The sequence below is a fragment of the Callorhinchus milii genome, unplaced genomic scaffold, assembly GCF_018977255.1.
Source record: "Callorhinchus milii isolate IMCB2004 unplaced genomic scaffold, IMCB_Cmil_1.0 Scaffold1, whole genome shotgun sequence".
In the NCBI taxonomy this organism is placed as follows: Eukaryota; Metazoa; Chordata; class Chondrichthyes; order Chimaeriformes; family Callorhinchidae; genus Callorhinchus; species Callorhinchus milii.
This window is the reverse complement of record NW_024704742.1, coordinates 5,795,343-5,822,391: the sequence shown is the minus strand read 5'-3', so window position 1 is coordinate 5,822,391 and position 27,049 is coordinate 5,795,343. Positions and strand designations below refer to the sequence as shown.

Genomic DNA, 27,049 nt, shown 5'->3' with positions numbered 1-27,049 from the left:
AACGTCTCATCCGAAGGATACATTACAGTACCTTGAATTAAGTACAACTTTAAAATTAACCTACCATTCGTTAACCTATTCACTGGGTTACCTCAAGAGAGGAGGCAGTGCTCGATTTAGTTTGGGGGAATGAAGTGGGACAAGTACCTAATCTGGAGGTGGGGAATACATTTTGGGAACATTGATCATAATTAGATTCCAAATACAAATAGACAGGGAAAGGCAAGACTCAACAACAACGACCAGATTACATTTGTATCACGCCTTTCACGTCAGGAGGACGTCCCAAGGCGCTGGACAGAGTACAGCACTTCAGACCCAAACTGGGATTGGTGGGGGAGGGGGGGAAGGGAGGGGAAGGGAGGTGGCCGATGGCATAGTCGAAGAGGAGGGTCTTGAGGCGAGATTTGAAGGAGGATAAGGAGGGGACGAAGTGGAGTGATTGGGGGATGGAATTCCAGAGGTTGGGGGCAGAGTGGCTGAAGGCTCTCCCACCAATGGCGGGGCGGGTGGGTTGGGGGACGTGGAGCAGGCCAGAGCCGGCTGAGCGGAGAGAGCGGGCGGGTTGGTAGGGGGTTAGGCGGTCGCAGAGGTAGGGTGGTGCGAGGCCATGGAGGGCTTTGTATGTGAGGACCAGGATCTTGAACTGGATCCTCTGAAGGATAGGGAGCCAATGGAGTCGGGCGAGAGTGGGGGAGATGGGGTCACGGAGTTTGGTGCGGGAGAGGACACGGGCTGCAGAGTTCTGGATTATCTGCAGCCTGTGGAGGGAGTGGTTGGGAAGGCTGACAAGCGGGGAGTTTGCATAGTCGATCCTGGAGGTGATGAAGGCATGAACAAGAGTTTCAGCGCCTGAGGGGTGAGGTAGTGGAGGAGTCGGGTGATGTTATGGAGGTGAGGAAAGGCAAAGCGGGTCATGGCTTGAATGTGGGGGAGAAAAGACAGTTGAGGGTCGAACAAGACACCGAGGTTCCTGACTGGCTGGTGAGTTGTGTAGTGTGCAACCATGGAGGGTGATGTTGCCAGAGCCTGAGGTGTAGAGGCGCTGGCGTGAGCCAATCAGGAGACCCTCAGTCTTGTTCACATTCAACTGTAGGAAATTTGCCCTCATCCAGGGCTTGATGTCCGACAGGCAGTCTGTCAGGACAGCAGTGGTCCCGGAGTTGAGGGTGGAGGCCGAAAGATAGAGTTGGGTGTCATCTGCATACATGTGGAAATTGTCCCATGTCTGCGGATGATGTCACCAAGGGGGAGCATTTAGATATTAAAGCGGAGAGGGTCAAGGACAGAGCCCTGGGGAACGCCAGATGTGACCGTGTGGGGACTGGAGGAGAAACCGTTAGAGGAAACGAAGTGGAGACGGTGAGAGAGATAGGAATTGAACCAGGCAAGGGCAGGTCCGTGATGATTGAGTAAAACGGAGAGGCGGTGTAGGAGGATGGAGTGTTTGACAGTGTCGAAGGCGGCAAAGAGGTGGAGGAGGACAAGGAGGCAGAGGGAGCCCTGATCACAGATGTTCAGAATGTCATTAGTGACTGTGACCCCCAGGGCTGTTTCTGTGCTGTGGGCAGTGCGGAACCCGGATTGGAGGGGTTCAAAGAGGGAATGGCGAGAGAGAAAGGAGCGGAGCTGGGACGCGACGACTCGTACCAGGACCTCAATAATAATAATAATAATAATAATAATAATAATAATCCTTGCATTTGATATAGCGCTTTTCACGTCGGGCGGACGTCCCAAAGCGCTTCACAGAACACACTGTAAAGTGAATTGACTGTATATTTGTGGGCGAACGCGGCAGCCAATTGCGCACAGCAATGTCCCACAAACAGTCGTGGATTGAAAATGACCAATTTATTATTGTTTTGTTTTGGAGGGATTATTATTAGGCTCTGTGTGGAGTAAGGAAACTTGCCCAAGGTTTCGCCCTCTGCCCGGAATTGAACTCAGGTCTCTCGGTTGCAAAGCGAGTGCTCTAACCACTGAGCCACAGGACTCGGAGGAGAGGAGTGGGAGGTGAGAGATGGGGACGGACGGCTTTTCTGGGGGTAACTAACCCCCGATCTGAAAAGTAGGCGGTCACCCCACCCCCGACTGTGTGTGTGTGGGGGGGGGACGGGACGGCGCTGTGCGCCATCGGCTGCCGCGTTTCGCCCACAGATACACACAGTCAATTCGCTTCACGGCGTATCCTGAGAAGCGCTTTGGGACGTCTCGACCACGTGATCGGTGGGGGTGGGGGGTGTGGGGGGGGGTCGAAGGTCAGCAGGGAGGGCGGAGGCTGGTCCTGGCCACGTGACTCCTGGGGCGGGCTGGCCCTGGCCACGTGACTCCTGGGGCGGGCTGGCCCTGGCCACGTGACTCCTGGGGAGGGCTGGCCCTGGCCACGTGACTGCGGGGGAGGGCTGGCCCTGGCCACGTGACTGGGGCCTGGCACCGGCCGCCCCTCCCACCCACCCTTCCCTCACGTCCGCCCGAGGACTCACACGTCACGGCGGAGCCCCGCGCACGCGCCTCGCTGGCAGCGCGGCGCCGGGGGGGGGGGGGAACCGAGCCGGAAGCGAGCGGACGCACTTCCGGAGACGGCCCGGAAGCCGCCGCTCGAGACAGACATGAAATCCGTGAGTGGCATTGAAACAATTTACACCATTGTCAAAACCCCCAAATCATCACTACACCTCTACACCTCTACACCATAACCACTACACCACTACACCAACTCCACTACTCCACTACACCATCACCACTACACCTCTACACCAACTCCACTACACCACAACCACTACACCATCACCACTACACCACTACACCAACTCCACTACACCATCACCACTACACCATAACCACTACACCTCTACACCAACTCCACTACACCACAACCACTACACCAACACCACTACACCATCACCACTACACCAACTCCACTACACCAACTCCACTACACCAACTCCACTACACCACTACACCAACTCCACTACACCAACTCCACTACACCACTACACCAACTCCACTACACCACAACCACTACACCAACACCACTACACCACTACACCATCACCACTACACCAACTCCACTACACCAACTCCACTACACCAACTCCACTACACCACTACACCAACTCCACTACACCAACTCCACTACATCACTACACCAACTCCACTACACCACTACACCAACTGCACTACACCAACTCCACTACACCAACTCCACTACACCACTACACCAACTCCACTACACCAACACCACTACACCAACTCCACTACACCAACTCCACTACACCAACTCCACTACACCACTACACCAACTCCACTACACCACTACACCAACTCCACTACACCAACACCACTACACCACTACACCAACTCCACTACACCACTACACCAACACCACTACACCAACACCACTACACCACTACACCAACTCCACTACACCACTACACCAACTCCACTACACCACTACACCAACTCCACTACACCAACTCCACTACACCACTACACCACTACACCAACACCACTACACCAACTCCACTACACCACTACACCAACTCCACTACACCAACTCCACTACACCAACTCCACTACACCAACTCCACTACACCAACTCCACTACACCAACACCACTACACCACTACACCAACTCCACTACACCAACTCCACTATACCAACACCACTACACCACTACACCAACACCACTACACCACTACACCAACTCCACTACACCAACACCACTACACCACTACACCAACTCCACTACACCACTACACCATCACCAACACCTCTACACCATCACCACTACACCACTACACCAACACCACTACACCACTACACCATCACCACTACACCAACTCCACTACACCACTACACCAACTCCACTACACCACTACACCATCACCACTACACCAACTCCACTACACCACTACACCATCACCACTACACCACTACACCATCACCACTACACCAACACCACTACACCATCACCACTACACCAACTCCACTACACCACTACACCTCTACACCATCACCAACACCTCTACACCACTACACCATCACCAACACCACTACACCATCACCACTACACCACTACACCATCACCAACACCACTACACCATCACCAACACCACTACACCATCACCACTACACCACTACACCATCACCAACACCACTACACCATCACCAACACCACTACACCACTACACCACTACACCATCACCACTACACCATCACCAACACCACTACACCACTACACCATCACCACTACACCACTACACCATCACCACTACACCACTACACCATCACTACTACACCACTACACCATCACCACTACACCATCACCAACACCACTACACCATCACCACTACACCATCACCTCCACCTCTACACCATCACCTCTACACCATCACCAACACCACTACACCATCACCACTACACCACTACACCATCACCACTACACCATCACCACTACACCATCACCTCCACCTCTACACCATCACCTCTACACCATCACCAACACCACTACACCATCACCACTACACCACTACACCATCACTACTACACCACTACACCATCACCTCTACACCATCACCAACACCTCTACACCATCACCAACACCTCTACACCATCACCAACACCTCTACACCATCACCAACACCACTACACCATCACCTCTACACCATCACCAACACCACTACACCATCACCAACACCACTACACCACTACACCATCACCACTACAACAACACCACTACACCAACACCACTACACCATCACCACTACACCGTCACCAACACCACTACACCATCACCAACACCTCTACACCATCACCAACACCACTACACCATCACCACTACACCATCACCTCTACACTAACAACACTACACCATGACCAACACCACTACACCATCACCAACACCTCTACACCATCACCAACACCACTACACCATCACCTCCACCACTACACCATCACCTCCACCACTACACCATCACCTCCACCACTATACCATCACATCCACCACTACACCATCACCAACACCACTACACCATCACAAACACCTCTACACCTCCACCACTACACCCTCACCTCCACCTCTACTCAATCACCTCCACCTCTACACCATCACCAACACCTCTACACCATCACCTCCACCACTACACCATCACCAACACCACTGCACCATCACCTCCACCACTACACCATCACTTACACCACTACACCGTCACCAACACCTCTACACCATCACCTACACCACTACACCATCACCTCCACCACTACACCATCACCTACACCCCCTATACCATCACCTACACCACTACACCATCACCAACACCACTACACCATCACCTCCACCACTACACCATCACCAACACCTCTACACCATCACCTCCACCACTACACCATCACCAACTACACTGCACCATCACCTCCACCACTACACCATCACCTCCACCACTACACCATCACCAACACCTCTACACCATCACCTCCACCACTACACCATCACCAACTCCACTACACCATCACCAACACCTCTACACCATCACCTCCACCACTACACCATCACCAACTACACTGCACCATCACCTCCACCACTACACCATCACCTCCACCACTACACCATCACCAACACCTCTACACCATCACCTCCACCACTACACCATCACCAACTCCACTACACCATCACCTCCACCACTACACCATCACCTCCACCTCTATACCATCACCACTACACCATCACCTCCACCACTACACCATCACCAACACCACTACACCATCACCAACACCACTACACCATCACCAACACCACTACACCATCATCAACACCACTACACCATCACCTCCACCACTACACCATCACCAACACCACTACACCATCACCAACACCACTACACCATCACAAACACCTCTACACCATCACCAACACCACTACACCATCACCTCCACCACTACACCATCACCTCCACCACTACACCATCACCAACACCACTACACCATCACAAACACCTCTACACCATCACTTCCACCATTACACCATCATCAACACCACTACACCATCACAAACACCTCTACACCTCCACCACTACACCATCACCTCCACCACTACACCATCACCTCCACCACTATACCATCACCTCCACCACTACACCATCACCTCCACCACTACACCATCACCTCCACCTCTACACCATCACCAACACCTCTACACCATCACCTCCACCACTACACCATCACCAACAGCACTACACCATCACAAACACCTCTACACCTCCACCACTACACCATCACAAACACCTCTACACCTCCACCACTACACCATCACCTCCACCTCTACACCATCACCTCTACACCATCACCTCCACCACTACACCATCACCTCCACCACTACACCATCACCTCTACACTAACACCACTACACCATCACCAACACCACTACACCATCACCAACACCTCTACACCATCACCAACACCACTACACCATCACCTCCACCACTACACCATCACCTCCACCACTATACCATCACCTCCACCACTACACCATCACCTCCACCACTACACCATCACCAACACCACTACACCATCACAAACACCTCTACACCTCCACCACTACACCATCACAAACACCTCTACACCTCCACCACTACACCATCACCTCCACCTCTACTCCATCACCTCCACCTCTACACCATCACCTCCACCTCTACACCATCACCAACACCTCTACACCACCACCTCCACCACTACACCATCACCAACACCACTGCACCATCACCTCCACCACTACACCATCACTTACACCACTACACCGTCACCAACACCTCTACACCATCACCTACACCCCCTATACCATCACCTACACCACTACACCATCACCAACACCTCTACACCATCACCAACACCACTACACCATCACCTCCACCACTACACCATCACCAACACCTCTACACCATCACCTCCACCACTACACCATCACCAACACCACTACACCATCACAAACACCTCTACACCTCCACCACTACACCATCACAAACACCTCTACACCTCCAACACTACACCATCACAAACACCTCTACACCATCACCTCCACCTCTACACCATCACCTCCACCTCTACACCATCACCAACACCTCTACACCATCACCTCCACCACTACACCATCACCAACACCACTGCACCATCACCTCCACCACTACACCATCACTTACACCACTACACAGTCACCAACACCTCTACACCATCACCTACACCACTACACCATCACCTCCACCACTACACCATCACCTACACCCCCTATACCATCACCTACACCACTAAACCATCACCAACACCTCTACACCATCACCAACACCACTACACCATCACCTCCACCACTACACCATCACCAACACCTCTACACCATCACCTCCACCACTACACCATCACCAACTACACTACACCATCACCTCCACCACTACACCATCACCTCCACCACTACACCATCACCAACACCTCTACACCATCACCTCCACCACTACACCATCACCAACTCCACTACACCATCACCTCCACCACTACACCATCACCTCCACCTCTATACCATCACCACTACACCATCACCAACACCACTACACCATCACCTCCACCACTACACCATCACCAACACCACTACACCATCACCAACACCACTACACCATCACCAACACCACTACACCATCATCAACACCACTACACCATCACCTCCACCACTACACCATCACCAACACCACTACACCATCACCAACACCACTACACCATCACAAACACCTCTACACCATCACCAACACCACTACACCATCACCTCCACCACTACACCATCACCTCCACCACTACACCATCACCAACACCACTACACCATCACAAACACCTCTACACCATCACTTCCACCATTACACCATCATCAACACCACTACACCATCACAAACACCTCTACACCTCCACCACTGCACCATCACCTCCACCACTACACCATCACCTCCACCACTATACCATCACCTCCACCACTACACCATCACCTCCACCACTACACCATCACCTCCACCTCTACACCATCACCAACACCTCTACACCATCACCTCCACCACTACACCATCACCAACAGCACTACACCATCACAAACACCTCTACACCTCCACCACTACACCATCACAAACAGCACTACACCTCCACCACTACACCATCACCTCCACCTCTACACCATCACCTCTACACCGTCACCAACACCTCTACACCATCACCTACACCATCACCTCCACCACTACACCATCACCTCCACCACTACACCGTCACCAACACCTCTACACCATCACCTACACCACTACACCATCACCTCCACCACTACACCATCACCTCCACCACTACACCATCACCTACACCCCCTATACCATCACCTACACCACTACACCATCACCAACACCACTACACCATCGCCTCCACCACTACACCATCACCAACACCTCTACACCATCACCTCCACCCCCTATACCATCACCAAAACCCCCAAACCATCACCTCCACCACTACACCATCACCTACACCATCATATACACCCCTAAACCATCATGTATACCCCTAAACCATCATATACACCCCTATACCATCGTATACACCCCTATACCATCATAAACACACCCTATATCATCATATACCATTATAAATACACCCTATATCAATGCAAGTTGAAATGCTGGCATTTTCTAATAATCTCCTTCATTACATTTGAAAGTAATGTTCCAGCTGTCACACTGCATAATTCCACCTGAGAGTTTTATCTGAAGTAATAGTTTCCTGTGATTTCAGGCCAAACAACCCTGCAGAATTGATGGACAGGAGGAGAGGGTAAAAACTAGCCCCGGTGCCACTGTCAAAGATTTCAGTGACCCACTGTTCAAAGAAATTGCTGTTACAAATGGTCATATCAACAGGATGACTCGCGAGGAGCTCCGAGCAAAGCTGGCAGATTTCTATCTGGAAACTAGGTGAGAATTGTTCCGGAAAATGTTTGATTAGAAGCCGAAAAGGAAGAGAATGTCCTTATAGTCGATAATATTAACCGGTCTGTTACGCTGGGGTCAGGTGGCCTTTCCATGTTAATAAGACTCGAGCTGCTCGGACTGTCTTTGGGGGAAAAAAAGACATGAATAGTATCTAAAAATTGCAATGAATGGCATACAATACCTTCAGTTATGCAATTTATGGGGTCGGGGGGGCGGGGAGGGGAGGGGAAGGTGACCGATGGCGTGGTCGAAGAGGAGGGTCTTGAGGCGGGACTTGAAGGAGGATAAGGAGGGGGACGAGGCAGAGGGGAGATGTAATTCCAGAGGTTGGGCGCAGAGTGGCTGAAGGCTCTCCCGCCAACGGTGGGACGGGGGGGGACGTATATCTTCTAAGGTATAAGCCTTTACGGGACAGCCCCGTTAGAACGCGCTCCGGTTGAAATTCACGTAAGCGCGTACGGGTTTACTCTGCACCCGCATTATATCAGAAGCGAAGTTCACCTCCCGCCAAGCGTTCACCGCACACCTCTGCCCCCCCCCCCCCCCTTCTGTTCAGCTGGCACCGGCCCCCATCCCCTCCAGGCCGCAATTGTGGCCGTGCCTTCAGGCCACTACCCCCCCTAACCTCTGGAACTTCCTGCGAATGACGATTGCGGTGACTTGTCTGAAAACCGTCACTAGATTCGAAATGAATAGAAACCGAAGCCCGCGGACAAAATAGCCTCTACACCCTTCACGTTCACTGAAAGTTGAGGAGCTCGTAGTAGATCATAACAATAATAACAATAATAATGATGAATGTGATATCTTCTGCATGATATCCATTTTTTTGTCTAATCTCTTCCCCGCTGATGCACTTCAGAGGAGTCAATGATGTGCTGAGGAAACGGCTGAAGAATTACTACAAGAAACAGAAGATGACTCAGAGTCTGCGGACAGACCTCGACCAGTCGGACACGTACTACGATTACCTCTGCGTCATTGACTTTGAAGCAACGTGTGAAGAGAATAACCCGCCCGAATACCTGCATGAGATCATTGAATTCCCTATTGCCCTCGTGAATACTCGCACCCTGGAGATTGTGAGTAGTTATGTGTTTACTGCACCTGGTATTGAGATTAGGGGAAGGGACCTGAAGCTGTATGCTGTAATGCTGATGATTGCTCTTGGGGGTTTCTTCTCGAGGCATCACGTTTCCACGCGCTGACCCCACTTTTAAATTATTATTAAACCCCAGCGCCTTGGGACGTCCTCCCGACCTGAAAGGCGCAACACAAATGTAATATTGTTATTCGCCCAGAGTCGCAATGCTTCTGTAAATGGTGCTATTTCTTGTTATCCGGGTCAACAAATAGCATTCAGGAGAAATAGTGTTTCTTCGCTGGGCGAGGTGTTTGTATCACCACTTGCCAGAGCTAGCGTGAAAAAGGAATGATAGTGCATTACGGTGTTGTCATGGGAGCGTTAACTGCTGAAGCAAAAGCGCAACTTGGTACAGTTCGTGCAGATAAAGGCAATGTTATGGCAATGTTATCTTATGTATTTGAATTTCCAGAAGGTGTTTGATAAGGTTCCACGTGGAGAACTGGTTGAGAGCTCACGGTATGGGGGGGGAAGCAGGAGGAAATGCGGTGGCTTGGATAGAAAGGTGCCTGAAGGAGAGAGTAGGGCTAAAACAATGTTTTTCTAGTTAATTAGTGGCATCCCGCAGGGGTCTATACCGGGGCCCCGGTTTTCCATTCATTATAATAAAAATCCTTGATTTTGATTTAGCTCCGCATCACGTCGTCGAGACGTCTCGAAGCACTTCTCAGGACATACTGCGCTGTGCGTATTTTGTAGGCAAAATGCAGCAGCCAATTTATGCTCAACAGTGTCGCACAGAGTCTTGAAGTGAGAGACTGATTTTAATTGGATTATTGGCCAGAACACCTCCTTATATCTAAGTCAAGGTCACTATTGATATTTAATTGATGAATAGATTTAGGGAGTACGGTATTGAAGTTTGTGGATGATATCAAGTTAAGAGGTATAGTGAGGAGGATGGCAAGTGGACTGCCGGTGGATTTAAATAGATTAGCGTTATGGGCAGATCAGTGGCAGATGATGTCTAATGCAGCGAAATATGAAGTGATTCGTTTTGGTAGAAGAAATGAGGGAATGGAGCAAATATTGAACGGCAGCATCTTGCAAAGAGAAGGGAAGCAAAGGAACTTGGGAATGCAGGTATATACAACAGCAACTTGCACGTATATAGCGCCCTCCACGCCGCAGGATAGTCTCTCAGAGCACTTGCATAAAAGGCAGGGTAAGTGAAAGGGGCTGTGAATAAAGCTAATAGTAGTCTGGGTTTTTTTGCTAACAGAAAATCTTATTTGTTCTTCCCCAGGAGGATACGTTCCAGGAATATGTCAAGCCTGAATTAAAACCTGAGCTTACTGAGTTCTGCACCAAGCTCACAGGCATCACACAGGTAACCTGACTCAACCACCAGCGTGTAGACGTTCAATTTATTATGACTTGATAGGTAATGGGAGATTTTAACATGGTAGAAATCTACGTGTATGTGTTCTGTGCATATTCTCGGATAGATTGTGCTTCAATTCCAAATGCAATAACTGGTTCAGGACCTTCACGTCTAGTTTACATTGCACATTTTGTGGCAGTTCACTGTAGGGAAAAAAACTACAGTGTAGATTGAGACTGAGTAAAAAAAAAAATGACAACGCGATTTACCCTGGAGCCTGGCTGCCAAGACATCCTTCTGAGGGATTACAGCAGTTTGTAGTATAAATACAGCCGGTGACGTGATTCACTGAGTAATTCTGCACCTCAAGTGATTGCCTCTTTAATACCATTGAAAAACTTGCATTGCTTAAGCGAAGTTCTGAGGATATTGATAAATCTCTTCTCATCCCACCTGGTGAAAGTAATTTGAAGCAGGAAATATAAACCAAGCCTCCCGCTCCCATCGCTCTCCTGCTTGAGCAGCAGCGCATTGCAACAGTGGCTCCCGTCTTCAGCAACAGGGAGTCTGAACAACAAACTCCTGTCTTAATGTCCCAAATACATTTGAGGCTACTTTCAAATGGGAGTTGGGATTTCTGTGTAATAGTCAATAGTAAAGCTGTAACGGATCGTTTCTATTGGATATTGTACAGGAATCGCAACTGCTTTTGAGGGCTGGCTCCTGTGTTTTCTCTTGCCTGTCTCGCTAGCATTCTACCTCTAGGTCTATTCTATCTGTTCCTCTGGCCACCCCCTGCCTTCTTCTGTACAAAATTATCAATGCTTCCTTTTGCTTTACCCCAAAAATCCACCTGTGGGCATGTGTGAAATTGCTGTAATATAAACCCAACATTAGTAATCAGTCAATGAGAATCATGTCTTTGACAATGTTGCTGTTTGCACACAGGGATTTCCTTTAATTCCTTTACATAAGCAACAAATGGAGTAGAAATGGACTAAGACAAACAATGGTACATAGTGTAGTGAAGCTCTGTAGAGCCCTGTCGGTGAGTGTCCCACAACTACTAAGCAGAGCTGTATCAGGGGGCAGGTGTCAGTGCTTCCGCATTCACTGTGCAGGCGTGCAAATAGGACAGCTGGCTTCATTGGTGTTTCAAAACACTGGCCGGCAATCTGAGAAGGCAAAATAATTGACGTCCAGGTGATCAGATCCCTGTCAGTGTCACACAGTGCGCAGAAAGTGAAGTTGACTTTGACCTGACGACGCAGAATTGTGACCATTCTGGATTTTTGATCACCATCCGGCGATCTGAAGGACGAGTGAAGGTGATCACTCTCGTTTGCGATTTTTGGGGGTAAATAAATATCAGGGTCCACACCCTCAACCACGCGATAAGCATCTTTCCCATCTTAATTTAGCCCCTTATAATGGGGTCCTGCTGTATTTGCTCAATACTCTGTAAACTGATAAGACGACTAAATTGTCTAAACGGGAGCAGTCACCTTTTTAAGTATTGTGTTCCAGGAAATGGTTGATAAGGCAGGGAGCTTCCCAGATGTGTTTCAACGAGTCGTTGACTGGATGAGAGAGAAGGAACTGGGAACCACGCATAAATATGCAGTGCTGACTGACGGGTATGTACCAGTGTGAAAAAAAGTGAAGAAATAAAAGCAAAGAGGTGGAAGGGTGTTTACTTAAGAATGCGATTGAAGGTTACATACATCAGAAATCTTGAGTGAACGTAATTCAGCGTAGTAGACGCGAGGAAGTGGTGGTCAGACTTCATTTGGAGTACGGTAAACCCCTGACTTACTGAACTCTGGGGATCTGGAACTCGGGCTTATCTGGACTGGGCCGAAACATAAATATGTAAAAAAAAAGATAATTAGACCCCCGTCGGCCCACCTCTCCTCACAGTGCTTGCCAGCCATCAGCGACCTGGGATATCTGCTTGGACTTGTTTGAATCCCATCTGCTCACAGGATTCAAACGATTACATTGCCGGGACCGGCATTCACCAGCATTTTTGAAAAGAGATAATGAATGCTGACACGGGCCTCTAAAAGAAAGTGGGAATCAGGAAAGATTTCTTCACACGCAGAGGGTTGCAAAAATGTGGAACGTATTGCTGATTGAGAAAGTTGGGGCAATAAGGTTATGATGGGATATTGAAAAAGGGAAATATCTAATAATAATATCTAATATTTAATGTCTAATAAATGGTGGGGGGGAAAAAGACTAAATACTGCAGATGCTGGAAATCTGAACACGCAGCAGGTCAGGCAGCATCTATGGAGAGAGGAAAGTGAGTTAACGTTTCAGGGCAATGACCTTCCGGCAGAACTGGGAGCTGTTGGAAGAGCACGACACGGGTCCCCCAGTTCTGTCGAAAGGTCAGCGACCTGAAATGTTACCTCACTTTCCTCTCTCCATAGATGCTGCCTGACCTGCTGAGTGATCCCAGCGACTTCTGTTGTTTATAATAATGGTGGAACGTGCTCGACAGGCTGAATATTGCACGGTCACACTATGGGGCGTATATTGGTTTCATTGTGAATCCTCTTGATTTTCAGGTCCTGGGACATGAGCAAATTCCTCAATGTTCAGTGTCGTCTGAGCTCCATCCAATATCCACGATTTGCAAAGAAATGGATCAACATCCGAAAGAGCTATGGCAACTTCTATAAGGTTTGATCTTTTTTTTGTCTTTTTACGGATTCATAACCCACAGTATAATCGTGTACACTGTCAAAAATGGCTACGATCAGTGCTGGGCTGTGTCTGTGTGCGCGTGTGTGCGTGCACAGGAAGCAGGCAACTTTTCTTATCAGTGTTTCTAGCATTTGTTTGATTCCCAGGCGGGGCTAAACCTTAGTCAAGTATCTTTACTCCACACACTTTTGTTATCTAGAAGTAGGAACCCTGTTGCTAGACAATTGATGGATCGCTTTCCGGGGGTAATAATTCCTTTTAAGAAATGTAGTCACTCAATCCCTGGCTGTGTGCAGTTTTGCCCACAAAATGTACAGTCAAGTGACTTTACAGTATATTCTGCAAAGCCCTTGAGACGTCTCAAAGATGTAAGGTGCTATATCAAATGCATCGATTATTATTATTTCTACACTGAAATGCCCGTTGAACAGTAACCACTGAATGTATATTGTACTGTAGTATTTGTGCTATTTGCTGCGACATGAGGGTTTCTCCAGTTTGCTTTTCTCCAAAACTGTACTTGATCTTTGTAGTTTAGCAGTTTGTGCTTTTTCCTCCTACCAGTGTGGCAAATATTTTCGTACAAATCGGTCGAAGCTTCGTTTTCTACTCTTGCAATTGTCTTGATGCTTTTTACTAAACCTTGATGATCTGACGTGGGTTTTCTAACCTTCTCCTAGGTTTCCAGAATGCAGACAAAACTAACTTCTATGCTTGAAAAGCTCGGAATGAAATACGAAGGCCGACCTCATTCGGGGCTGGATGATTCGCGAAATATCGCTCGAATTGCCATCCGGATGCTCCAGGATGGCTGTGAACTGCGAGTGAACGAAACACTGCATGCAGGGCAACTCATGAGCGTGCCAGGCACTGCTCCTTTGGAAACTGCGCCCCCTCCCCGCTCACCATGGCACAAAAAATAGTCGCGGCTCGATCCTTGGGCACTTCTGAGCCCAGGTCACTTTTTACATGTTATAAAGGACTCTACGTTGCTTTGGAGACCCGGCAGCATTCTGTTTTGTTGTGGTATTTTATAGATTCTTAGTCATAGGATTACAGTAGTGTGTTTCACTTTTCAATTTCCATACCAGTGCGCTACTATTAGTTCTTCGTGATACAAATACTGGTCAGAGGATGAAACGGTAAGACAATTGACATCGGTCCTCTGTAGAAACTCAATAGCAATAGTTAGAAAATTTGACTTGAAAGAAAAATAAACCTGAAAATTACTATTCCGTAACGTTAACGCAGGAAAAGGACGCGTCTTTATGGGTTCACAACCCCTGAACCCTCAGGCACTGCGGTTACGAGGTGTAAAATTTGTGTCAGGCCTTTTTCGATAGAGTTCCAGGAGCTGATACACAAAGCATAAAGTCTGAAGTGTCTATCGTGTCATGTGGGAGTTCTTCAGTTCTGAATGCATGATCGAACTTCAGCACGTTAAAGAGTTTGACGAACTGTGGCAAGTTGTCAGAATGCTATTCATGTGAATCCACTGTGTGCATTGTCTTTACTTTCTGTGGGTCTGTATGAATTCATGCTGCGCGCGGAGAGCTTCAGTGTGACAAATATTTGGCACGCAGCATGTAATCAGAACAGCTTACTCTACTAGCCTCGCAGCCACTTAACTATTTTGACGTTACTTTGTTTATGTGGTCCAAGCCTTCTCTCCTTTTCTAACCTGGAAAGACAGTGAAGCCGGTATTATTGAACACGCTTTCAGCATAATTGCATGTTGCAATTTTATTAAGCAAACTTAATTACGGAATAAAAATGCTAACACTTTTCATGTGTGCTTCAGGACATTACATGATGACGTATTGATGCTCATTTTTTGGTTATTCATACGGTTAACATTTGTCCTCCCCTAAAAGCCATAATCTTAATATTTTTCTAAGCTTCCTTCAGTTTCCACATACCGTCGGATGACCAAGCGACCAAGCAAGCCTCTTATGTCAAGGTCACGCTGTCCTGCCCCAACAGATGCACAAAAGCAATGGAAGCTGATGCTCCCCGTGACACACAGGAACAGGAGTAGGCCATTCAGCCCCTCGAGCCTGTTCCGCCATTCTATGAGATCATGGCTGATCTGTACCTCAAGTCCGATTACCTGCCCTTGCCCCGTATCCCTTAAGACCTCACAAATAGCGATCCACCTCAGTGAGACCACAGAGGTAATTGAGCAGTTGTATGAACATGTCGAATTAACCAGAAAAGGTTTCGGTGGCGAGTTATAACGAGTGGCGAATTAGCCGCACGTATAAATACACCAATAAATGGGGCCGGGATATTGACAGCCTGATGACTTAAGTGGTAGTGACAAGTTAAGCCAGGGTTGCGTTATCAGGAGTGTATTGTATTCGTACTGGTGACTTTGTTCTCTTTGTGAGCATTTGAGCAGAAAGGAAAATGTTCAAGCAAATTATTCTCAGTGCCTCTTGTTTGGTTTTGCTAATTAAAATCTGATTTTTAAATTCAAATAGGTTACGTTTTGTTTTTGCCTCCGGTCTCCAGTCTGCAATATTTCAACAGTTTCCTATTCTGGGTACACTTTACTGTTGCGTTGCAATCTACCAACTGGTGGGCGAACGAGATCCTAGAATCACCTCAGAAGTATGACCAAGTCAAGGTTCACTGAGATACCTTACTTAATGAAGAAGGTGGCCTATTAAAGGAAATCACTGGAGCACAACCGAGGTTTTCATTATTAATAATAATAATCCTTGCATTTGATATAGCGCCTTATCACGTCTTCCGAGACGTCTCAAAGCGCTTCACAGGATACACTGCAAAGTGAATTGACTATACTTTGGGGGTGAAACGCGGCAGCCAATTGCGCACAGCAGCGTCCCCACAAACAGCTGAGGATTGAGTGACCAATTTTTTTTAAAAAGGAATTATTACCCCTGGAAAAGCCATCCGCCAATCGACTAACAACCAGGTTCCTACTTACTGCTGGGTAAACAGGTGTGTGGAGTAAGGAAACTTGCCTGATGTATCACCCTCCTGGGAATCGGACCCAAGTCCTCTCACTTGCGGATGCGAGTGCTCTAACCATTGAGCTACAGGATTCCTGGACTGGGCCCCACTGATATTTCCAGTGGGACCGCAATGGAGTAAACTCTGGGGCAACATTTTCCTGCCTCTGTTTATTCACAGACGCTGAGAAAGTGCTATAGGGGGAGAATTCCCCAATCTGATTGGAGACCAGGAATTTCTGCCTCGGATTGTACTGAGCAAGTTGCTCTCGGCCGGGTGAGTTCTGGGGTACTTCAGGATCTCGGTGTCACTGGGTTAAGGAGGGGGGAAATCAGGCAGAGTTCCTGCTCCTCGGCGCAGTGCCCCTTTCCAGAAAGTGCAGCACGTGACAAAATTTGGCTCAGCTGTGACGCACGTCCTTCCCCTCTTCGCTTAATATTGTTTTTACACGATTTCTGCGCCAAGTATGCGGGAGAATAAATTGAAAAATAAAATAAGACCATGTGCGGGGGGGGGGGGGGGGGGCAAGGCGCTGATTCCGAACAGCCTGCGTGCACAGCTGCTACACTTTACGGTTAAATGCCTGTGAAGTTCTTTGAGGCACGATGACGGCAAAAGATGCACAATAGCTATTGGTGCATTGTTATTATAAATGTGCAGTGATGCTTAACTTCATTTGACTGGCTACGTTCGTCATACAATACAGTCTTAAAAATGTATTATATAAACAATATACCATGTGCATTAACAGCCCCCTTACCTTCCCCCCCCCCCCACGTAATGTTGGGAACACAGTGCTTGAAAGACCCAAAGTTGACCACAGAGGTTGACCCGATTTTGTAAAGTACTTTATATTGTATTGTCCAGTTTGATCTGTGTTGTACGATTGTGTTAATGGCAATGGACTGAACACAGCTGATACCCTAACGGTAAAATGCTGTAGTACGATTTAATACTGGTCACTGTGGAGTCATTTCAGGACGTGAGCTTTCGCAATGTGCCATTTTCTGACGGGAGTAGCAACCCATTTAAAATCTGATTTCAATCTCTGACAGTCGAAGCCCCTTTCCTATATTGAAAATACTTCCAGTCGACTCCGCAACACTTTGAATGGAAGCCCTTTAAAAGCTCTGCTCTGCTCAACAACAACAACAACAACAAGAACTTGGGTTTATGCAGCGCCCTTCACGTGGGCTAGTGTCCCAGAAAGCTTGTCAGCGGTGGAGTCTGACAACGAGCCAAGGGGGAGAGGGAGGTGGGAGGTGACCGTAAACACGATCAAAAAGGGAAGGTCTTCAGGAGGGATTTGAGGTGGGGAAGGGAGGGAGGGAGGGAGGAAGGGAGGGAGGGGGCAAGGCGGAGGGATTGAGGGAGAGTTCCAGAATTTTGGGGCGTAGTGGCTGAAGGCACGGCCACCGATGATGGAACGGAGGGCACGAGGGACAATTAGGGAGGCCGGAGCCCGCCAAGTGGAGTGAGATTCCACTTCCCTACAGAACCGCACAGACCGAGGATCGTTTAGATGCATTTTCGAAGCTTCTTGTGGTTGCAACTGTTGCCTGACCGCCTGGTTCAGTTTTGTCCTGGACAGGGAGATAATAGGAATTTTCACCTGAGTGAAACAAAATGAGAGACCAATTATTTGTTAACATAGATGCAGACAGACATACAATATAACCTGTCACTGCAGTCAAAAAGCACTGCAGACTCACCCACCTCAGGAAAGGATTAGAGACTCCACAGAGGGTTTGTTGTTGTTGTTGTTGTTTAAGTGCCTCGATATATCGAGTGCATGAAGTGCACTCAATACATCTGATAATTCTGTTTCTGTATCAAAGAGGCTGCAAGTTCAGGCTGCAGGCAGTTGGGAGACTGATCCGTCTGAGTACAGACAGTCACCTATAATACTTACATTTTGCTTCTTCGTTTATCTTTTCTTCGTTGCTTGTTTTATTCCCCGTTGCTGGTGCAGTGGTGCTTGTGGTTCCCGCTGAGCATTTTGCTGAATTTCCTCTCTACACAGAAACGATAAGAGCCTCGTGGTTGTTGCTTGTTGTGAAGAATCATTTTGTTTGGAATAATAATAATAATAATGCTTGCATTTGGTATAGCGCCTTATCACGTCTTCGAGACGTCTCAAAGCGCTTCACAGAATGTACTGTAAAGTGAATTGATTGTATATTTTGTGGGTGAAACGCAGAGGCAATTACGCACAGCAGTGTCCCACAAACAGTCGTGGATTGAAGTGACCAATTTATTATTATTAATTTTTATTTTGAAGGAATTATTACCCCTGGAAAAGTGATCCGCCAATCGACTAACAACCAGTGCAGCATTCAAGAGATTTCTAACCCCCATCCTCCCCCTCCCGGTAACCAGGATTGCTGTAGCAATGACTGGATTGCAAAATAAAATAAATTGACGGGCCTTTTATCTATGGTTAACTATTCACTTGCTTCTTCCCTTCAAAGGAGGGCAGAATCAAATCAATTCCCACTCAAGCACTTAATGGAAACACTTGGGGCAGTGAAGCAAAGGCATTGGGTATTTGGAGAGAATAACAGATATTAGAGTAACACCAGTGTATTAGAGAGAATACACTGTCAGTATATTTCAAAATACTAGATTAATCCTGAACAATAGTACCTTCATTGTGAATACACTGTTATCCTCTGATACCGCAGATATTTTCATGTCAGTCATCATTGTTTGAAACAACAGACCTTTATGTTGATCTAATTTAATGAGGTGAATAGACTACTGTCAATTTGGGGGGTTAATAATAATGATTTCCTCTCTGTTCCTGACTATGGAATGTACGGGAATTGTGTATCTCTGCCTCACACCTTGGACTTGGGCACAAAGATTGATCGTCTCAGCCTGGAAACCTAGGGCAGGAGCTAAAACACTGGCGTCTGACACCCGCACAGCTAAATATGTCTCCACGTGCCTTAACCACGGTGACAAAAGCAATCCCTGCATTTGACATAACAATTCGTCAAAATAATTCACGGGATAGCTGTGAACTGCAGTGACCGTGCGTTTGTAGAGCGTTTTCCTTGAATTTTCTCCCTACACAGAAAGGATGAGAGACCTCAAGCTCTTGAGGTCGTGGCGAAGAATGATTTTCTTTATACACTGCAGCGTTGAGGAGACTTCTACCCCTCTTCCCCCCTCGTCTCCTCCCCAGTTGATAACGTGGAAGGGCAGACCAGTCACCGGGGCAGGGAGTGACAGGGAGTGACCCTGCAAGCTAAAGCCCTAACGAACAGGGTGGTCTTAGCTCAACAAGCAGTGGGAACCCTTGCAGTGAGTGTGTATTTTGAGTGTGAACATATTTTGTACTTACCCCCTCGGTGTCAGCAATCCATTCCCTTCTCGTATTCGGGTGGGTGTCAAAATACCTGATGGGAAAACACAGATTGAGAGGGCAGTGCTCAAGTAACCTGTATACATTTTGATGTTTGTCTCGGGGAATAAACGGTTTCACGTTAAACCATTATTTATGTAACGTAAACACAGGAGTCGCTGGGAACACTCAGCAGGTCAGGCAGCATCTATGGAGAGAGGAGAGTGAGTTAACGTTTCAGGTCGGTGATCTTTCTGACGAAACGTTAACTCACTTTTCTCTCTCTCACCTTCAGCCACTCTGCCCCCCCCACCCCCGCCCCCGCCCTCTGGATCTCCATCCCACAGTCCCTCCACCTCGCCCTCTCCCTTCCTCCTTCAAGATCCGTCTCAAGACCCTTCTCTTCGCCCGTGTCTTCGGTCAACCTCCTACCCCTACCCTCCCCTCCCCGCCCTCCAGCCCTCCTGATCCCAACCACCAGCTCGGGTGCGTAAACCTGACTGTCCAGCCTCTTGGGACGTCCTCCTGACATGAAAGGCCCGGTACAAATGTGATGTACTGTTACAGAACGTATTGCATCCCCCTCAGTATCAAGCTGTCCAGCAGGCTCACAGCTATAGGTAAACCGTTCCACAAGCTCAATAAAGAAGGTAATAAAACTGGGAAAGCCTGGTGTCGGAGGTCAACTGTGGCTCAGGTTTTAAATGGAATGAAGAAAGCTCAGCCCTCAGGCATTGGTTAGTTTGTTGACAGGTCCGGTGGCTAATAGTTCATCACGGGGAGGAAGAGGGGGAAAGAGGATTAAAACTCACATTCCCTGGGTTTCCAGGGCGTAATTATTTTCCAGTGTTGTAACAGTGAAAAGCGACGACACTGGGATATGTTTTAAAGTTGCTTTTACAGTGCTCAGTTAAGCCACAAGGTGTCGGGCTTTACCGTGAGGAAATTGTAGCTGCAGCATCTCACAAGATCTCAAGATGCTTCAATCATATATATATATATCTTTATTCATTTATATCATTATAAGTTGTTTCTTAGATTAGTTCAAAGTCCTGGCTTCAAAGACACTTCCTTGCAACCCATACCAGCACAGGGACCCCACTGTGAGTAAAGAAATAACTTCCTGATATTGATCCTGAAATTGTCATTTGCAACACTGAACCTGTCCTCTTGTCTTTCTGCTCTGCTCTACGCAATCAGCTGCCGCTTTCACCCACAAAATAGAGTCAATTCACTTGAGTAACGTAGGAATTGCTGGATGAAAAAACAGACCAAGGTCCATCTCGTCCATCTTCTACCATCCTAATAGTCGCATGCTATAATAATGGAGATATTATAATAATAATAATAATAATCCTTGCATTTGATATAGCGCTTTTCACGTCGGGAGGACGTCCCAAAGCGCTTCACAGAACACACTGTAAAGTGAATTGACTGTATATTTCTGGGCGAACGCGGCAGCCAATTGCACACAGCAATGTCCCACAAACAGTCGTAGATTGAAAATGACCAATTTATTATTGTTTTGGGTTTTTGGAGGGATTATTATTAGGCTCTGTGTGGAGTAAGGAAACTTGCCCAAGGTTTCGCCCTCTGCCTGGAATTGAACTCAGGTCTCTCGCTTGCAAAGCGAGTGCTCTAACCACTGAGCTACAGGACTCCACATATCGATAGCGATTAATTCTGTATGGATTGGTCTACCATCACAGTGGAAAGCTTTGGGAGCTTTAGATGCCAAATTTCCTAGTTCTTTCAAGCCATACGACACTTGCCATGTCTTGAATGACTCATAGACTGTATTCCCCAAATATTATTTTCTGAAAGAAATTATCTAATTTGCATTTGAATGAATTGACACTATCTGCTTCCACCATCTCCCTCGGGAGTTTGTTTACAGTATGTTCCGTGAAGCGCTTTGAGACGTTTCAACGATGTGATAAGGCGCTATATCAAATGCAAGCATTATTATTAATATTATTATCTGTACAGGGTCTGGAGATGGGTACAAGTTCAGCACCAGATAAAACACAAACTCAGAGCACAGTCGTTGGTTAACTCTTTAAGAGTAAATAGATAATTAACTGGGAACCAACGCAAGTATAAAAAGAACCATGTAATGATTCTCTATCCACAATACTGGCGTATTAAGTAAATCTTTTATTCTCTGCTCCCCAGACACTCCAAATTGAATATCATCCAGTTGTTCTCCGGGAATCCCTTTTTATACTAGTTATACTAGTTAATTGTCTATTTACTCTTAAAGGGATATCCAACAAATAGCAATCCTGAGATAGGCTCTCTTGTTATTGTTGTTGTTGTATGTCCTGTAATATATTCGAGCTGTTTGGATGTAGATAGAAATGTTTAATAACCAACAGACGAACCTTTGCAGAAATATCAGAACCCGAGTCTGAACTTCAGCAGCTGGTCTCCACAAGTAATACGAGACCCGGTGCTCAGAACCTGTTGCTGGGCGGTAAACTCTACGGCATCTGTAAACACTACTGTACCAATAAAGCATTAGTAAATATTGCTTTGTTAGTAAATGGAGATACGTTGGTAAATGCAACGTTAAGGCAAACTACCTTGTTATGTAGTGAATGAGGTCATCCAAGCTGTAACCTCTCACCAGTTATGTGTGTCCCAGGGCAGTGAGCGCCGTAGCCACTATGGAGACAGGGATAAGATGGATGGAGAGGCATTGGTGCCCATAAAGGGGGGAGGGCGGGAGTGGCAGTTCCACCCTAAATTCTATGCTAAGTAATGCCACCTGTTATGTCGACTGTTTTGTGTTTCGCCCACAAAGCATACAGTCAATTCACTTTACAGTATATCCTGTGAAGCGCTTTGGAGAAGTCTCGAAGCTGTGATAAGGCTGTGATATCAAATGCAAGGATTATTATTATTATCATCATCGCAGGACACACCGACAGCCGTGTCCCTATTATAAAGGACAAGCTCAGGCCAACCATGTCAGATACATGGCTATCAAAACCCCTGGGTTCTGTCCTGTGATATACACGATGAGATTCTACCGGGTTTCGACAAGCCCCAACGAGAAATAATTGGCTGATCGGCATGAATCTTCTTTTTATTCCGTTTTTCCGACTTTTGAGTAATAGACATAATAAATGAACATAATAATAAATAAGTTGGTCACTCAATTTATTAATCCAGTGATGTCCATTAGTAATAGAAAAGCTCAGTATATACTGATTGTCGTAAGTATGTAGTTATATATACATTAATTTAGTTCTATAGACACTGGTGGGCAAGGGCAAAAATAGCGGGAGCATAGACAATCACTGTGCTCAGCTTTCATAATAATAATAATCCTTGCATTTGATACGGCGCCTCATCACGTTTTCAAGACGTCTCAAAGCGCTTCACAGCATATACTGCAAAGTGAATTGACTGTATATGTTGTGGGCGAAATGAGGCAGCCAATTGCACACAGCAGCGTCCCCACAAACAGTGGTGGATTGAGTGGATGGCTTGGCTTGATGGCTTGGTTTGATGAGTCAACCTCCCGCCTTCTGTTCCATAATTGCTCTGATTCCTACAAGTCACTGTGTTCGCCTCTGTACTGTCTCAGGTCTGTCCCCGTCTTTCCCATCACAATAACACAGAGATTGCTTAGGTGCCTGGTTTCAAAGAGACACATCTGTGTTTCACGTGTTTAGGGGGAGGGGAGGGGAGCATCCGAGCTTAGGACCAGACGCTCAAGAGACGATAGTGTTGTTGGTCAAGATGTGCCTGGTTTAAAAGAGTGAAAAAGAAATCCAATTACAACTGGGACAAGGCTCACAAAATAAGATGAAGAGAAGGATGGTGGCGTCACCTCTGGATAGACAGTTCCTGGTTGATTCTCCCCTCCCCTAATTCAGAGGGAGTTCGGTTGTCTCCCAGTCCAGCGCTGAGTGCCTTTACACCGCAGGTCATTCGGGAGAGCTCGAATTTCTGCATTCCCAGGGGAAGGGGAGGGCCCGTACACACAAGGCCACGGCAGTCACTGCTGTACTCAGACCCTCTCGTTTCAAAATACGGTTATTTTCCTGCTGCGGTTCTCTGCCGCTCTCCGTCGTTGACAACCCACGAGGGTTCCTGGCGCTTTCTACGCCAGGAGCCATTACGACACGAAGCGTGTCCCCAAATCGCTGACGCAGGTAACCGGCGTGAAAGTACGCTGCAGTCAAAGGTCGGCCAGGAATCGCGTGCAAGGTGGCGGGAGACACCACCCCCACCCCCCCCGTGAAGCCGGGCCGTACTTACCTCTCCAGGTAGGAGCCGGTCTTCCTCCTGGGGCAGCTGTGGGCAGCCTCGCCGGCGTCGGGGAACCATTGGATCGACGTATCGACGCCCACACCGATGTGCCCTTCAGCCCCCGAGGAAATGGGCATCTCACCAACTGGTTAAACAGAAACGCAGGAACCTCCCAACAGTTCAAACAGCGAGCGGCACCGTTCCAGCCGGGTGACCGGGAGTCAGAGAGAGCCGCGGTCAGGGTAGTCCGCCCACGGGCAGCCGAGAACCCCCAGCCTTTACTCCAGTTTGTTACCGTTACCCCGGCAGCAGCTTCCAGATCAATCAGTTACAGCGGAGCTCGTGACAAACACAGCACTGCCAAACATATTAGCCAAACACTACATCCCTTCCCCACTCACCCCACCACAAAACTAACACTCAGCTCAGTGAAGATAATCCAGGCCGTACTCAATCAGGTTTGCTCTGGCGATTGCAATAAACCCTGGCACTTTCTCTCCGTGCATTCATCGCCGTAGGTCATTTGGGAACGCCCGAGAATTAGATTGATGGCTGGAATAATCTGCAGACGTTCACTGGGAAGGGAATACGCCGTGAGGAATGTCGGATTGGTCGCGCAGGGTAGTGAAGAGGCCATCCTTCAGCTGGGAGGGAGGTCGAACAGACTGACACCACACACACTGTCTCACAGTGAACCACACACACACACACTGTCTCACAGTGAACCACACACACACATTGTCTCACACTGAACCACACACACACACTGTCTCACAGTGAACCACACATACACACACTGTCTCACAGTGAACCACACACACACATTGTCTCACAGTGAACCACACACACACATTGTCTCACAGTGAACCACACATACACACACTGTCTCACAGTGAACCACACACACACATTGTCTCACAGTGAACCACACACACATACTGTCTCACAGTGAACCACACACACACATTGTCTCACAGTGAACCACACATACACACACTGTCTCACAGTGAACCACACACACTCTCAGTGAACCACACACACACTGTCTCAGTGAGTCACACACACACACAGTCTCACAGTGAGTCACACACACACTGTCTCACAGTGAACCACACACACACTGTCTCACAGTGAGCCACACACACACAGTCTCACAGTGAGTCACACACACACAGTCTCACAGTGAGTCACACACACACTGTCTCACAGTGAGTCACACACACACTGTCTCACAGTGAGTCACACACACACTGTCTCAGTGAGTCACACACACACTGTCTCACAGTGAGTCACACACACACTGTCTCACAGTGAGTCACACACACACACACTGTCAGTGAGCCACACACACACAGTCTCACAGTGAACCACACACACACACTGTCTCACAATCAAAAAGGAAGGTGATGATGGGAAGCCAGTGGAGTCTGGCGAGGATGCGGATGATAGGGTCACGGAGCCTGGTGCGGGAGAGAACACGGGCTGCAGAGTTCTGGATGATCTGCAGCCTATGAAGGGAGGAGTTGGGAAGGCCGACAAGCAGGGAGTTTGCGTAGTCGAGCCTGGATGGGATGAAAGCGTGTATCAGGCTTTCTGCGGTGTGAGACAGTGGCGGAGCCGGGTGATGTTGCGGAGGTGGGGAAGGCAGAGCGAGACATGGCACGGATGTGGAGTAGAAAGGATAGTTGAGGGTTAAACAAGATGCCAAAGTTCTGGACCTGCTCAGTGAGGTGGAGTGTGCATCCGTGGGTGGTGATGCTGTCAGCGCCTGAGGTGTGGAGGCACTGACGGGAGCCACTCAGGAGGGCCTCGGTCTTGTTGATGTTCCAACTAAAGAAAGTTATCTCTCATCCAGGACTTGATGTCTGACAGACATTCTGTCAGGACAGCAGTGGTCCTGGAGTCAAGAGTGGAGGCAGAGAGATACAGTTGGGTGACATTCACATACAGGTGGAAGTTGATCCCATGTCACCAAGAGGGAGCATATAGATGTTGAAGAGGAGGGGACCAAGGACAGAGCCCTGAGGAACGCCACACGAGACGGTACGGGGGCTGGAGGAGAAGCTGTTTGTAGAGATGAAGTGGAGGCGGGGTGAGAGGTACGATCTGAACCATCCCAGAACAGAACCATGAAGGTTGAGGTGAGAGAAGAGGCCATGGAGGAGGATAGAGTGATCACACAGGCAAACTCACAAATTAACTAGAGTTGTTGCAGTTCAAAGTAGAAAAAACAAGCATCTGTTAAAGTACATTAACAAAAAAATCCACACATG

At 47.9% G+C, this 27,049-nt stretch overlaps 1 protein-coding gene across 1 annotated transcript; it reads left to right on the top strand.

Moving 5' to 3' along the window:
* The first annotated feature begins 2,543 nt into the window (after nt 1-2,543).
* Nucleotides 2,544-16,665, top strand: eri1 (exoribonuclease 1). The gene is made up of 7 exons (XM_042336642.1): nt 2,544-2,621; nt 8,806-8,984; nt 9,865-10,084; nt 11,393-11,476; nt 12,998-13,107; nt 14,047-14,161; nt 14,866-16,665. Exons 1-7 carry the CDS (start codon nt 2,613-2,615, stop codon nt 15,106-15,108), a joined length of 960 nt encoding a protein of 319 aa, XP_042192576.1. The 5' UTR covers nt 2,544-2,612; the 3' UTR covers nt 15,109-16,665.
* The last annotated feature ends 10,384 nt before the right edge of the window (nt 16,666-27,049 follow it).